This window comes from Theropithecus gelada, chromosome 1 (genome assembly GCF_003255815.1).
Source record: "Theropithecus gelada isolate Dixy chromosome 1, Tgel_1.0, whole genome shotgun sequence".
Taxonomy (NCBI): Eukaryota; Metazoa; Chordata; class Mammalia; order Primates; family Cercopithecidae; genus Theropithecus; species Theropithecus gelada.
The window spans coordinates 122089157-122102881 of record NC_037668.1 but is presented as its reverse complement, the minus strand read 5'-3'; the positions used below and the strand labels follow the sequence as shown (position 1 = coordinate 122102881).

The 13725-nt window shown below is 39.6% G+C and overlaps 1 protein-coding gene across 1 annotated transcript; it reads left to right on the top strand.

Annotated features, from left to right (window-relative positions):
* The first annotated feature begins 806 nt into the window (after positions 1-806).
* Positions 807-12549, top strand: DNTTIP2 (deoxynucleotidyltransferase terminal interacting protein 2). The gene is made up of 7 exons (XM_025405399.1): positions 807-930; positions 2136-3733; positions 6525-6663; positions 9072-9167; positions 10055-10219; positions 11510-11619; positions 12383-12549. Exons 1-7 carry the CDS (start codon positions 859-861, stop codon positions 12474-12476), a joined length of 2274 nt encoding a protein of 757 aa, XP_025261184.1. The 5' UTR covers positions 807-858; the 3' UTR covers positions 12477-12549.
* Positions 12550-13725: the final 1176 nt, after the last annotated feature.

The window sequence follows — 13725 nt, the reverse complement described above, 5'->3', positions numbered from 1 at the left end:
TTCTGTTATAAAGAAGTAGAGACTAGGTTTGGTGAGGCACTCATCCATCGTTTCTCACCTCCAACAATAATTTGCGTTTACTTATTTTTTCAATCCCCCATCCCCTCAAACATAGTTCTCTACCTTTTATCCCAAAAGATAACCAAAAAAACCTCTTGATTCTGGTCATTCTCTTCCTTTCACTGCAACAACAATAACAACAAAACCTTATTCCTCTCCTTTACAATTTCTTTAACTTTTTTTCTTTTCTGCTATTCCCAATCCCTAAACACCATCTCACGTTTAGATTATATAGCTTTCTACTTTGTCTCCGAGTTCCTGTGGGCACCTTATATCCCTTTTACCTCAACCAAGTCCTTAAATTTTATTTTATTTATATTTAGCGTCACAAATAATACACGAGTAAATATTGCCTTTTTAAAAAAAAGTACAAATACCTCAAACGTCTCCCTTGGATACACCAAGGGCTACATTAAGCTCTTTAGAACACAGAAATGAAAGAACGCCTCCCGGGTTCAAATGATTCTACTGAACAAATGAACGGATAGCCTCTCGGTGCGTTTTTACAATTCATGTGAACCCGTACGCTAAGGCCCTCTGTCACTGCGGGCTTCGCTGCCCCCATGAAGGTCTTTGCCAGCAAAAATCTGGCTTGTCTTCTACAGCTCTGAAGTGCACACTTACACCCAAGCCCGTTGTCTCTGACCGCCCTAGCATGAACTGGCTGGGCGAAGGCAGGGATGAGATTCTCGCGAGCTCTCGGATCTTCGCGGAAAACGCGCTCGAGACAGTTCTCTGACGCATTTCCGGAGCGCCAGGGAAGAGGGAAGTAGTGGTGGTCGTGGGGGAGCCGGAAAGATGGTGGTTACCAGATCCGCACGGGCTAAGGCCAGCATCCAAGCCGCGTCGGCTGAAAGTTCCGGGCAGAAGGTAGGAAATCCAGTCTTTCCTACTTCTCCCCGCTTCGCAGAGCGGCGCTCAGGCAGGCGGGGCGGCGCAAGGGTCCGCTTAAGGGTGCGGACTGCCAACAGAGGACCCCAGCTTGCCGCGCGCTTGGGTTTCCCAGGCCCGGTGCTAAGACTATCACGAAAACTAGCCCTCACCACTGTCTTTTAAGGCAGTTTTTAGTATGGAAGAGAGGTTAGATAACTTTCTTTGGGTCGTTCAACTCCTTAATGCAGAAGCATAGTTCAAGCTTTTTAAACCATACTGTTAACACGGTACCAAGGAGGGTTAATTTCGGCCACCATGCACAAGCCCCATTTAGGGGAACTGGAAAAAAAGCTTCGTTTTCACGTGGGGAGGCTGGCAGCTGTCAGCGTTACCTCCTTAAGGCGTGAGGAGGGCTGTGGTGTCGTCACTTGGTGACTCTTAGTGGCGTCAGTCGGCTGTCTCATTCTGACTCTGCGATGCAGGGAACGGAGCGGCGGCGATTTTTTCCTTACGTAAAGGTAAGGGCGGCTGATTCCATCATTGTGTTCCTAAACACATCGTTGTTCAGAGTTAATATTCCTTTTCTCCCCCTCCTGTAGGTGGGTCAGAATGTTCGTCTACCCATTATATTTGACTTTAAACAGAAAAATTTTAATTGTTCTGCTTCTGAAGTTATATCTAGGAAGGATGAGGCAAGTGAAGTAAATGCAGGGTTGGATCCAGTGTTTAAATTTTGATTTTTTTTTTTTTTTGATTCGGAGTCTTGCTCTGTCGCCCAGGCTAGAGTGCAGTGCCCAGGCTAGAGCCGTGACCTCGTCTCACTGCAACTTCTGCCTCCCGGGTTCCAACAATTCTCCTGCTCCAGGCTCCCGAGTAGCTGGGATTACAGGTGCGCACCAACACGCCCGGCTAATTTTTTTACTTTTAGTAGAGACGGGGTGTCACCATATTGGCCAAGCTGTCTGGAACTCCTGACTTCGTGATCCACCCGCCTCGGCCTCCCAAAGTGCTGGGATTACAGGCGTGAGCCACCGCGCCCTGCCAAATTTTGATTTTTTAAAAATCATGAGTTGGGCGGGTTTTGTTTTTTGTTTTAAAGGTAATCTTGTTTACTGGGTTTTAGCTTTTGGGGTCAGTACTTCATTTGCTTTGCCTTTGTTCCAGCCCTACCTAATTTACAGTGTGTTTTCTCTGGTTTGCAGAGTTCTGCTGCTAATGGGATTCAAGCGCATCCAGAAAGTAGTACTGGATCTGATGCCCGAACTACTGCTGAATCACAGACCACTGGGAAACAGAGTTCAATCCCTAGAACTCCTAAAGCTAGAAAGAGGAAGAGCAGAACTACAAGCTCACTTCCAAAGGGTACTGAACCATCTACGGATGGAGAGACCTCTGAGGCAGAGTCAAATTATTCTTCTGTGTCTGAGCACCATGATACCATTTTAAGGGTAACTAGGAGAAGGCAGATCTTAATTGCATGCTCCCCAGTGTCCAGTGTTAGGAAAAAGCCGAAAGTAACTCCAACAAAGGAGTCTTACACTGAAGAAATAGTCTCTGAAGCAGAATCTCATGTTTCAGGTATTTCTAGAATTGTGCTTCCCACAGAAAAAATGACAGGAACCAGAAGAAGTAAGGCTAAATCTCTGACAGATCCAAGCCAAGAATCTCATACAGAAGCTATATCTGTTGCTGAGACATCAAGCTCAGACATTTCATTCTCTGAAATTGCAACTAGAAAAACCAGGAGTATGCAGAGGAAATTAAAGGCACAAACTGAAAAGAAAGATAGTAAGATTGTACCAGGAAATGAGAAACAGATCGTGGGCACACCTGTGAATTCAGAGGATTCAGATACCAGACCAACTTCCCATTTACAAGCAAGATCTCTTTCTGAGATAAATAAGCCAAATTTATATAATAATGACTTCGATGATGATTTCTCCCACAGAAGTTCAGAAAATATATTAACAGTGCAAGAACAGGCCAATGTTGAATCTCTTAAAGAAACAAAACAGAATTGTAAGGATTTGAATGAAGATGCCAATGGAATAACAGATGAGGGGAAAGAAATTAATGAGAAAAGTTCTCAGCTGAAGAATCTTTCTGAACTTCAGGACACTAGCCTTCAACAGTTACTTTCTCAGCGACATTCAACCCCCCAAAATAAAAATGCTGTATCAGTGCACTCTAATCTGAACTCTGAGGCTGTAATGAAATCATTAACTCAAACATTTGCAACTGTGGAAGTAGGCAGATGGAATGACAAGAAAAAAAGCCCCATAAAAGCAAGTGACCTGACAGAGTTTGGTGATTGTGGTGGTAGTGATGATGAAGAAGAGTCCACAGTTATAAGTGTCAGTGAAGACATGAACAGTGAAGGGAATGTAGATTTTGAATGTGATACCAGACTATACACGTCTGCACCCAACATATCTCAGGGTAAAGATAATTCTGTGTTATTAGTTCTCAGCAGTGATGAAAGCCAACAGTCTGAAAACAGTGAGAATGAAGAGGATACTTTATGTTTTGTTGAAAATAGTGGCCAAAGGGAGTCATTAAGTGGAGACACAGAAAGTCTGTCATGTGACAATGCATTGTTTGTAATTGACACAACTCCTGGAATGAGTGCTGATAAAAATTTTTACTTGGAAGAGGAAGACAAAGCAAGTGAGGTTGCCACTGAGGAAGAAAAAGAAGAGGAAGAGGGTGAAAAAAGTGAAGAAGATTCATCAGACCATGACGAAAATGAAGATGAGTGTAGTGATGAAGAAGACTTACTAAATAGCACAAAGGCTAAACTGTAAGTTTTTCCTTTATAAGTTTTTGATACATGTATTTCAAGTGGTTACCATAAAAATATGAAATGTTAGCCTGGGGAATGAGAAAATCACTGCCTTGGGTTCTTCATGGAATAGCTCTTCTATCCAGCATTTCCCTTGTCTTTTTGGATACCTATTTTAGTCATATTTTTCCCAGCAGTCATAACTAAAAGTGCTCGTTTTGGTGACATTAGAAATCAATCTGTTGGATGCAGTGAGTGACTCATGCCTGTAATCCTAGCACTTTGTGAGGCTGAGGCAGGAGGATCACTTGAGCCCAAGTAGGTGTTTGAGATCAGCGTGGGCAATATAGGGAGACCCCATCTCTACACAAAAAATTTTTTTAATTAGCCATGTGTGGTGCCCTGTGCGCCTGTGGTCCCAGCTACTTGGGAAGCTGAGGTGGGAGGATTGCTTGAGTCCTGGAGATTGAGGCTGCAGTGAGCCATGGTTGTCCCACTGCACTCCAGCCTGGGCAATAGAGGGAGATGTTGTCTCAAAAAAAAAAAAAAAAAAAAAGGACATCATATGTTAATATTTTTGTATGTGATAAGAGCAGTAAGTGACTCATGCCTGTAATCTCAGCACCTTGGGAGGCCAAGGCAGGTGGATCGCTTGAGCCCTGGAGTTCAAGACTGGCTTGGGCAACATGGGAAAAACCCATCTCTACCCAAAAAAATAAAAATAAAAAAGCTGGGCATGGTGGAAAGCACCTGTGGTCCCAGCTACTGGGGAGGCTGAGGTGGGAGGATCACTTACTTGAGCTCAGGAGGCAGAGGTTGCAGTGAGCTGAGATCGCACCACAGCACTCCAGCATGGGTGACAGTGAGACCCTGTCTCCAAAAAAAAAAAAAAAGAATATGTACTCTCTTCTGCCTGCATTCTTTCACTCAGAATATTGTTTCTGTAATTCATCCATGTTACTGTATATACCAGTAGTTCATTCTTTTTTATTGCTGAGTGGTATTCCATTGTATGACTATACAACAGTGAATTTATCCGTTCAAGTAATGATAGACATTCAGGTTGTATCCTGAATGTCTATCAGCATTGTGAGTATTTTTCAATATTGTGAGTATTTGAGAACTTAGAGTTCCATAATGTCAAATGATCATTTAAGATTGAGTGCAAACTTACTTTGGGAGGCTGAGGTGGGTGTATCACCTGAGGTCAGGAGTTCGAGACTATCCGGGCTGCTGGGCGTGGTGGTGGGCACCTGTAATCCCAGCTGTTTAGGAGGCTGAGGCAGGAGAATTGCTTGAACCCAGGAGGTGGAGGTTGCAGTGAGCCAAGGTCATGCCATTGCACTCCAGCCCGGGCAACAGAGCAAAACTTGGTCTCAAAAAAAAAAAAAAAAGATTGAGTGCAAACTAAGCTGGATATGGTGTCATGTGCCTGTAGTTCCAGCCAGGGGACTACATACATACATTCAGGGTTGAGAATTACTGCACAAGAATGATTTCACTTTCCAGTAGAGGTTGATTATGCTTTCACCTACTCAGTGTGTATGGATAATTAGGGAGGAAAGTTACTGTCAGTCCAAGTGTACTTGCTTAAAAAGGACCCTTCCATAATATAAAGTAGAAATTATTACATAAATATAGCAGGAGCCCGGGTCAACTCTAGAAGATCCCAATTCAGTAGGTCTAGGGTATGACATTTGTATTTTTAAAACACTCCTGTGGGATGGATGCTCATTGCTGTTCGAGACTCACTTTAGAGATACTAGCAAATGCCCTTAGTCACCCAGGAGAAAACATTTAAGTTTTGATAACTTGGAAGTTCAAGAACCTGCCTTTCTCATTAGTTTTAGAAATGAAGATGTGTACATTTATTAACTCACTACCTATATATGAAGTTGAATCATCAGGTATATTCTCTTCTGTAATTTATAAAATCTCTTTATGAAATCTATTGGTATTTTATATGACCTTAATCTTCTTTTTTTGTTGTTGAGACAGAGTCTTGCTTTGTCACCCAGGCTGGAATGCAGTGATGCAATCTCGGCTTACTGCAGCCCCAGTCTCCTGGGTTCAAGAGATTCTCCTGCCTCACCCTCCCTAGTAGCTGGGATTATAGGCGTGCACCACCACACCTGGCTAATTTTTTGTATTTTTAGTAGAGATGGGGTTTCACCATTTTGGCCAGGCTGGTCTTGAACTCTTGACCTCAAGTGATCCTACCGCCTCGGCCTCTCAAAGTGCTGGGATTACAGGCATGAGCCACCGCGCCTGGCCTGCCTTAATCTTCTCTAAGAAAATCTGGAGAATAAATTTGGGTATGTTCCCCCAAAACCTTTTTGGTTTAATTCATTGTGCATCCAGAGTTTCTTCTAAATGACTTTACTAGATTGAAAATATCTATTTACAGGAGTTTAAGACCAGTTTGGGCAACATATTGAGACTCTGTCTCTACAAAAAAAAAGAAAAGAAAAAATGAGCCAGGTGTGGGGTGCGTACCTGTAGTCCCAGCCACCCAGGGAAGTTGACGCGGGAGGATCACTTGAGTCCCAAGAGTTCAAGGCTGCAGTGGTCACCACTGCACTCCATCCTGGGCAACAGTGAGACCGTGTCTCAAAAAATAAAATAAAATGATGAAAAATTTATTTATTTAGAGTTTTTTCAGGAATTCCTTGTAAAAATAATATGCTATTTTTTCTTCATCGTGGACAATACAAGGCAAGAGAAGAATAAGTGATTTTTTTAAATGCGATCTTACTTGTTTCCATTTTGATTTAATTACTTGATCTTTAAGTCATGATTTCTTTTTCAGTCTAAAGTTGACAAGCAGCAGCATAGACCCTGGTCTGAGTATCAAGCAGTTGGGTGGTTTGTATATTAATTTCAATGCAGATAAACTACAGTCTAACAAGAGAACCCTAACACAGATCAAGGAGAAAAAGAAAAATGAGGTAAGTTAATTGTGCTGTTAGGTTTTCACAGAACTAACCAATCACTTTTAGAAATTAGTCCTTGGTAAAAGATTTAATTTTCCTACAGTGAAACCACATTGGTGTAATGTGTTAGTTTTTTCCTTCTCTAAAAGAGTCATTTCTTTTTACAATAAAATCCTATCTGTGAATGATAATGCTTTAAAATAAATCAATACGTGGTCAGTGTTCCTCATCTTACACCCACCAATTATGATCCCAGGGGTTTTGTTTTCTTCCCTTTTCTTGCTATACTTTTAGTTCTTAAGTTCTTAACTAATGTAGACTCTGTTGAGAATCTGAAAGCTGTGAATGCCTGCCTCTTCCACCAGGAAAAAAAATACACATGTGCATATAAACATTTTACATATAATTTCAGAAGGAATTACTGTTAGGGTAACCTTACCCAAACCCTTAGCTTTAGCCAACACCTTACACTGCTTTCTCCTAAATCTGTATTTTCTAGCTTTGATGCCTCTCACTTGCACTTTCAGACCTTTAAATCCAAGTGTCTGTTTGTTCATTTAGATGTCCTCAGGCACTTGACCTCACTAATTCCCCTTTCCCTGCCTGAACCAGGAATCCTCTTTTTGTATTCTCTCTTCTGGCTAATGAAACCAAAATCTCTTTTCCTTTTGTAGTCTGTCGCCAAGCCTCTAGGGGAAGACTTTTTCTTTGCCTCCTCCTTTTTAAGCCACTGTCACCAGTTAGTACAGGCCTTTGTTTCTCATCTAGACTACCCCAGTGGCTTCCTTTTTGATCTTGTTTTCATCATCTTCTTCAAGCCATCCTCTGTACTTCTAGATTTCTCTGTCTAAAAACACAAATTCGGCTGGGCAAGGTAACTCACATCTATAATCCCAGCACTTTAGGAGGCTAAGGCAGGAGAATTGCTTAAGCCCAGGAGTTTGAGACCAACCTGGGCAATATAGCGAGACCACATGTCTCCTCCCTGCCCCAAAAAACACACCACACACAGATGTGACATAGTATTATCTTAAATCCTTCAAGGTACCTTTCTACCCCACCCAACTGTCATCTGCTCTATTCTTGCCACTGAAGACTACTGTAGTTGCCTGAACTTACCCTGCTTTTTCCCAAGCAAGTGCAAAAATAATTGATCGTTGCCCTTGGAGAACATTTTACCTCCAGTCCTTCCTCACAGCCCCTCTGTGTTTCCATAACTTCTAGCATAGATCTGATTCATTATTGATCATGTGATATGTTAACTTATCATCTTTTCTTTATATTCCTAAAACAGGGTTTTTCAGTCTCAGCACTACTGACGTTTTGGGCTGCATAATTTTGTTGTGAAATGTTCTGTGCATTGTCAGATGTTTAATGGCATCCGTATCTTTTGCCCACTAGATGTCAGTAGTATTCTTCCTTGTCATCACCACCAAAAATGTCTCCAGACATTGCCAAATGCTCCCAATTGAGAATCACTGTCCTTGAGCCTAGTACAGCACTTGAAACGCAGCAAACTCTTAATCATTTGTTAAGTAAATATCATGCCCCCTTTTATGAGGGATAGGAAAGCCTAGACGACTACCTATACCACACAGAAACTTCTAGGCCTGAACCTGAATTGGGTGACTGACAGTTAATTTCTGAGTTGATCATTTCAAATGTCAGTCCCAAATTAATGCTTGTAGTATATTCCTGTAAACTATTTTGAGGGCTACAGAGCAGTCTTATTTGGTTCTTGTACTGAGAAAAATACTAATTAAGCTGAAGTCCTTTAATCACACAGAGCTTTAGGAGAATATAATCATACTAGTCAAGTAACAGAAGTACAGAAATCATTTAGGAAAAGATAAACAGATTTGACTGCACAAATTTATTTATTTATTTTGGAGAAATGGGGTTTTCCTATGTTACCCAGGCTAGTCTTGAACTCTTGGCTTCAAGTGATTGTCCTACCTTGGCCTCCTAAATAGTTGGGATTATAGGCGTGAGCCACCGTGCCTGGCCTTTTTTTTCTTTCTTCTTTTTTCTTTTTTTTGGGGCCTGGGTGCGGGGAGACAAGGTCTCACTCTGTCACCCAGGCTGGAGTGAGTGGCACAGTCATAGCTTGCTGCAGCCTCAGGCTCCTGGACTCAAGTGATCCTTCTGCCTTAGCGTCCTGAGTAGCTGGGACTACAGGTGTGTGCCACCATGCCCAACTAATTTTTTTACAGTCAGGGTCTTGCTATGTTGACTAAGATGGTCTAAAACTCCTGGCCTCAAGTGATCCTCCTCCCTTAGCCTCCTCAGAGCACTGGGATTATAGGTGTGGGCCACTTTGCCAGGCTGACTAAAAATTTTAAAACTTATATATAAGTTTAAACTGTTGAAAAACTTATATAACATTCTGACATTATTTTAAAACCAATTTTATGTTTTTATAGCTTCTGCAGAAAGCTGTCATTACACCTGATTTTGAAAAAAACCACTGTGTTCCACCATATAGTGAATCAAAGTATCAACTTCAGAAAAAACGCAGAGTAAGTACAGTGACTTAATTAAAATGCTTGGATATGTTTAACTATATATTTTCAACTTATACAACATAACTGCACAATTAAACTGTATCTGATGGTCTATATATCAGTCCAAAGAAAATAATTACAGATTTCTAAGGGCTGTAAAATGTAGCACCATAAACACATTATGTATAGATTTTCACATCTTTGCAGCCACAATGGTGCATATATAAGTAGAGTTTTGTTTTTTTTTTTTAACATATATAGATAGATTGCTTCTATCTGCCATTTCAACTAGTTATCCAGAGAGCTTGGAGGAAAGTTGAGGATGGTACTCTAAAAATGTTACTAATATGGAGCACTCTGGCACATGGTAGGCACTAACTAAATATTTGTTGTATGAATGAAACAAAATTAAGTAACTTGCTAGGAGTTTTCAAAAGAATAGTAGTTTTTTGTTTTATTGTAGAAACAACACAAGTTTCTGGATCCTTGTATGAGTGGCTTTCTGAGACTCCTGGGTGACTGAATAAAAATGTTTACATATAAGCTCTAGAAATGAAGGTGTTTTTGTACATTCTCTTACTGCATCTAATCTGTTTTAGACAACAAAAATTGAAGTTGTGTGTTATTCTCCCAGCAAGTCAGCAGTTACTCTTTGAGACAGAAAATAGATTTTACGGAGCCCTCATTTATGAAACTGATAATCCTGTGCCTAATTTAGCAGAGAAGTCACTTTTTGTGATTTAATTCTTTTTATTTCTATGATTCTGGACATAAGTGCTTTCAGTAAAGCAACTATTTGTTTTTAATTCACAAAATTTTCTGTATGTGTTACTTCAGGGGAAATGAATTATAATGTATACTCTTAGTTGTTAGAATGTTTATTTTTGAAATCATAATTTCAGGAAGAACGACAAAAAACAGCAGGGGATGGCTGGTTTGGTATGAAAGCTCCAGAAATGACAAATGAACTGAAAAATGATCTCAAAGCACTGAAGATGAGAGCCAGCATGGACCCAAAAAGATTTTACAAGAAAAATGATAGAGATGGCTTCCCCAAGTACTTCCAGGTATGAAGCAAAGAGAATAGTGATGATCTGTGATTTTTAGTTTGGAAAGCACTACAGTGATCTTTAAAATTTACTCCTGAAATAGAGGATATTTCCATTGTGCATGCCTAATGTATGGACCATATCTGCATAGGCCATATAATAATGGCCATAACTCAATTCAGCCACTAACTTTTAATTTGATCACATTAGGGAGATCGTGTTACAAATGGTTACCAGGTCAGCTAAAACTTGCTGAACCTATAAAGTTCCCTATGTGAATATATGAATAGTACTAGCCTAACAGCAAGAGTCCATACAGGATGGAGGGGTAAAGAGGGTATCGTGTACTAATCGAAGGTGGTTTTTAAAATGTTTTCATCTGTTCAGATGTTACACCTCTGCTCAGAAACATTCAGTGATGAATTATGACATAGGATTGAGTCTGTATCCCTTCATTTAGCCATTAATAATCCATACCCAAACGAGTTCACCTGCCTTTTGTCATATAGCCCAACAAATTCCAACACACTTAGCTACTCAGTCTTGTCAGAACGTGTACATACCAGTCCCTGCATTATTTGACTTTGCATATCCATGGTTCTCGTTTACTTGGTGAAATTTTACCCATATAAATTCAAGCTAAATTGTCATTCTTTGTTAAATCTTCCTTACCTCTCTTAGGTACAGTTGGTCACTTTGTCTTCAGAGCATCTGTAGTGTTTTGTTTAGCACATGTTATGCTTTAATATTTTAGTTACTTTTTTGTGGAGCTTCCTTAAGACTGTGGGCTCCTCACTGCAGGAACCAGATGTTGTCTTCGTTTCCCTAACATGTAAGACAGTGCCTGGTGCATAGTAATCACTGTAAATTTTATTTAGTTGAGTGTATGAACAGATACAGAATGATCACTAAGTAGGCTAAGCTGGCAGCCTTTGTGATGACCTAGGAAACAAAATAGGTATGTAGTAGAATTTGTGTGTCTAATTCATTGATTTGGGAAATTAGAACAAAAAGTGTATATTATCTGTTCCACTTTTCTCCTTTAGTTACACTATGTATCATGAATTTAGTGTTTAGCAAAGAAATTTTGGATCTACTATAAACTACTGAAGAAACATAATTAGTAGCACCAGTGTGTGTGTTTTTTTTTTTTTGCTTTAAATAAGTGGCAAAATTTACATTACTATTAGTGTAATGTAAGCTTGTTCTTTCCATTCCTTTCTCTAAATATAATTAGAGCTACACTGAAGTGTGAAAGCATCTTGGCACTCAGGTAGCACATGACTTATTTCAATCAATTGTTCACAGATTGGAACCATTGTTGACAATCCAGCTGATTTCTACCATTCACGAATTCCCAAGAAGCAAAGGAAAAGAACTATTGTGGAAGAACTGCTGGCTGATTCTGAGTTCAGAAGGTAAAGGAATTTGTATTTATTTTATAATATGTATACTTTGCTTTAAAATATGTATAAACTTATAAAATTTCAGATAATTTAACTCATTTAAAATAATCCATAACGTATTAACATATGTATTTTTATGAAAAATAATTTAGTGCAAATCTCTCTAATGTGTGGTTTAACTAAAGACAGAGAGGCTCATACCTGCTTCTGCAGATACCACCCATCACATAGCCCCTGGAAAACACGACACTCATGAGAGAATGAGGGTGAAAAAAGCAATTAATGCCTTAGTATTCTTGAGAAAATAGTTTTTACCTAATGAATTCCTTGAAAGGGTGTATTCCACAGACCACACTTTGAAAACCATTGGTCAGTTCTAAGAAATATATCATACTGTGGATTTTCAGGTTAAGTGTGTTTTGCTCTAGTCCTGATTTTTTTATTTTTTGCTCTAGTCCTGATTTTTGTGTTTTTATCCATCAAAAATGTTTAAAGCATTTGATACAGCCTGGTAGATGGATATAGTGCATATATAGATGATATATGGATATAGATGATACATGGATATATGGATAGATAGATGGATATAGTGCATATAGTAGGAAAGTCTTCCAACTACAGTTGCCATTTTTTCTCCCTAGATTGCAAGCAAGCGCTATGAAGTCAGAGACTATACTTGTCTTGTCCACCAATCCATTCCCAACTTTTACCCCAAGATTATATTAACTTCTAATGTCTGATATATCAAACATAAAGTTCTGATTTTTCTTTTCAGATACAACCGAAGGAAGTACTTAGAGATCATGGCTGAAAAAGCAGCAAATGCAGCAGGAAAAAAGTTCCGAAAGAAGAAGAAATTTCGCAATTAAGATTTACCAAGCAAACTGCCACATTTTACATTGCCCCTTTATTTACTTATTAAAGGCGTTTTGAAAACTAACACCATCATCCAAATTAATTTACCGTAGACTGGCCCTGTTTGTACAGGAATTTCTATTTGGAAAAAGTTGATTTGAGAATCGATTACATGCCCTTAGAAAATAGGGGTGTCTAAAAGACCCACCCTGGTGTAGACTCTTTAAGGGAAAAAAGGAAAAAGAATCTCAACTATTTTAAGATAGCTGATGGTTTGTAAAGTTTTCAATGCTTAAAGAAAATTTAAAAGATAGGATAAATTTTGCTAACATGTTCAAAGAACTTTAAAAAAATGATCAAAGATATATAAACATTATTGTAATTAAGAGTTTTATGTGTGAGTGTGTCTGTGTAGGGGACAGGAGATGGTAGAGAGGCAGTGCCCTATTGTTAGCTATAAAATTCAGATCCAGAAAGTTGGGATACAAAGATATGAAGAATATGACCTAGAAAGCTTGGGCAGAAGAGCTGTTTTCCTTGCTTGGCAACTGAAACAGGAATAATTGGTTTTTATCCAGATTCAGTGTTGTGGTCCAAGTAAAACAGGATTAAACAATATGATTTTAAGTTGGCCAGGGGGTCTTTGAAGTTAACCCAGCTTACCTCTTTTCCAGTGGTACAAGTATGCACCCTGGCTAAGCTGGTTTCTGGCACCCAAGGAGTGTTGATCATTTCTGTTGATACTTGGTGAGTTGTAGCTTCCTTTATGTTACTATTCACTTCACCTCTATTTTTCCAGCATACTGCTTCCTTGAGATATCAGCAAATATGAAATCTTCTTTTTTAGAATAGTTTTGGGGTACATGTGTAGAACGTGCAGGTTACCTAGGTATACATGTGCCATTGTGGTTTGCTGCACCCATCAGCCTATCATCTACATTAGGTATTTCTCCTAGTACTATCTCTCCCTTAGGTCCCCACCCACAACATGCCCTAGTGTGTGATATTCCCCTCCCTGTGTCCTTGTGTTCTCATTGTTCAACTCCCACTTACGAGTGAGAACATGTGGTGTTTGGTTTTCTGTTCTTGTGTTAGTTTGCTGAGATACTTTCCAGCTTCATCCATGTCCCTGCAAAGGACATGAACTCATCCTTTTTTATGGCTGCATAGTATTCCATGGTGTATATGTGCCACATGTTCTTTATCATTCGTGGGCATTTGGGTTGGTTCCAAGTCTTTGCTCTTGTGAACAGTGCCACAGTA

Excerpts from the sequence above, each read along its gene's own strand:
- DNTTIP2 (XM_025405399.1), top strand. The coding sequence starts at position 859 with ATGGTGGTTACCAGATCCGCACGGGCTAAGGCCAGCATCCAAGCCGCG. Across the intron at positions 3,734-6,524 it reads AATAGCACAAAGGCTAAACT|TCTAAAGTTGACAAGCAGCA; the intron begins GTAAGTTTTTCC and ends TTTCTTTTTCAG. Across the intron at positions 6,664-9,071 it reads AGGAGAAAAAGAAAAATGAG|CTTCTGCAGAAAGCTGTCAT; the intron begins GTAAGTTAATTG and ends ATGTTTTTATAG.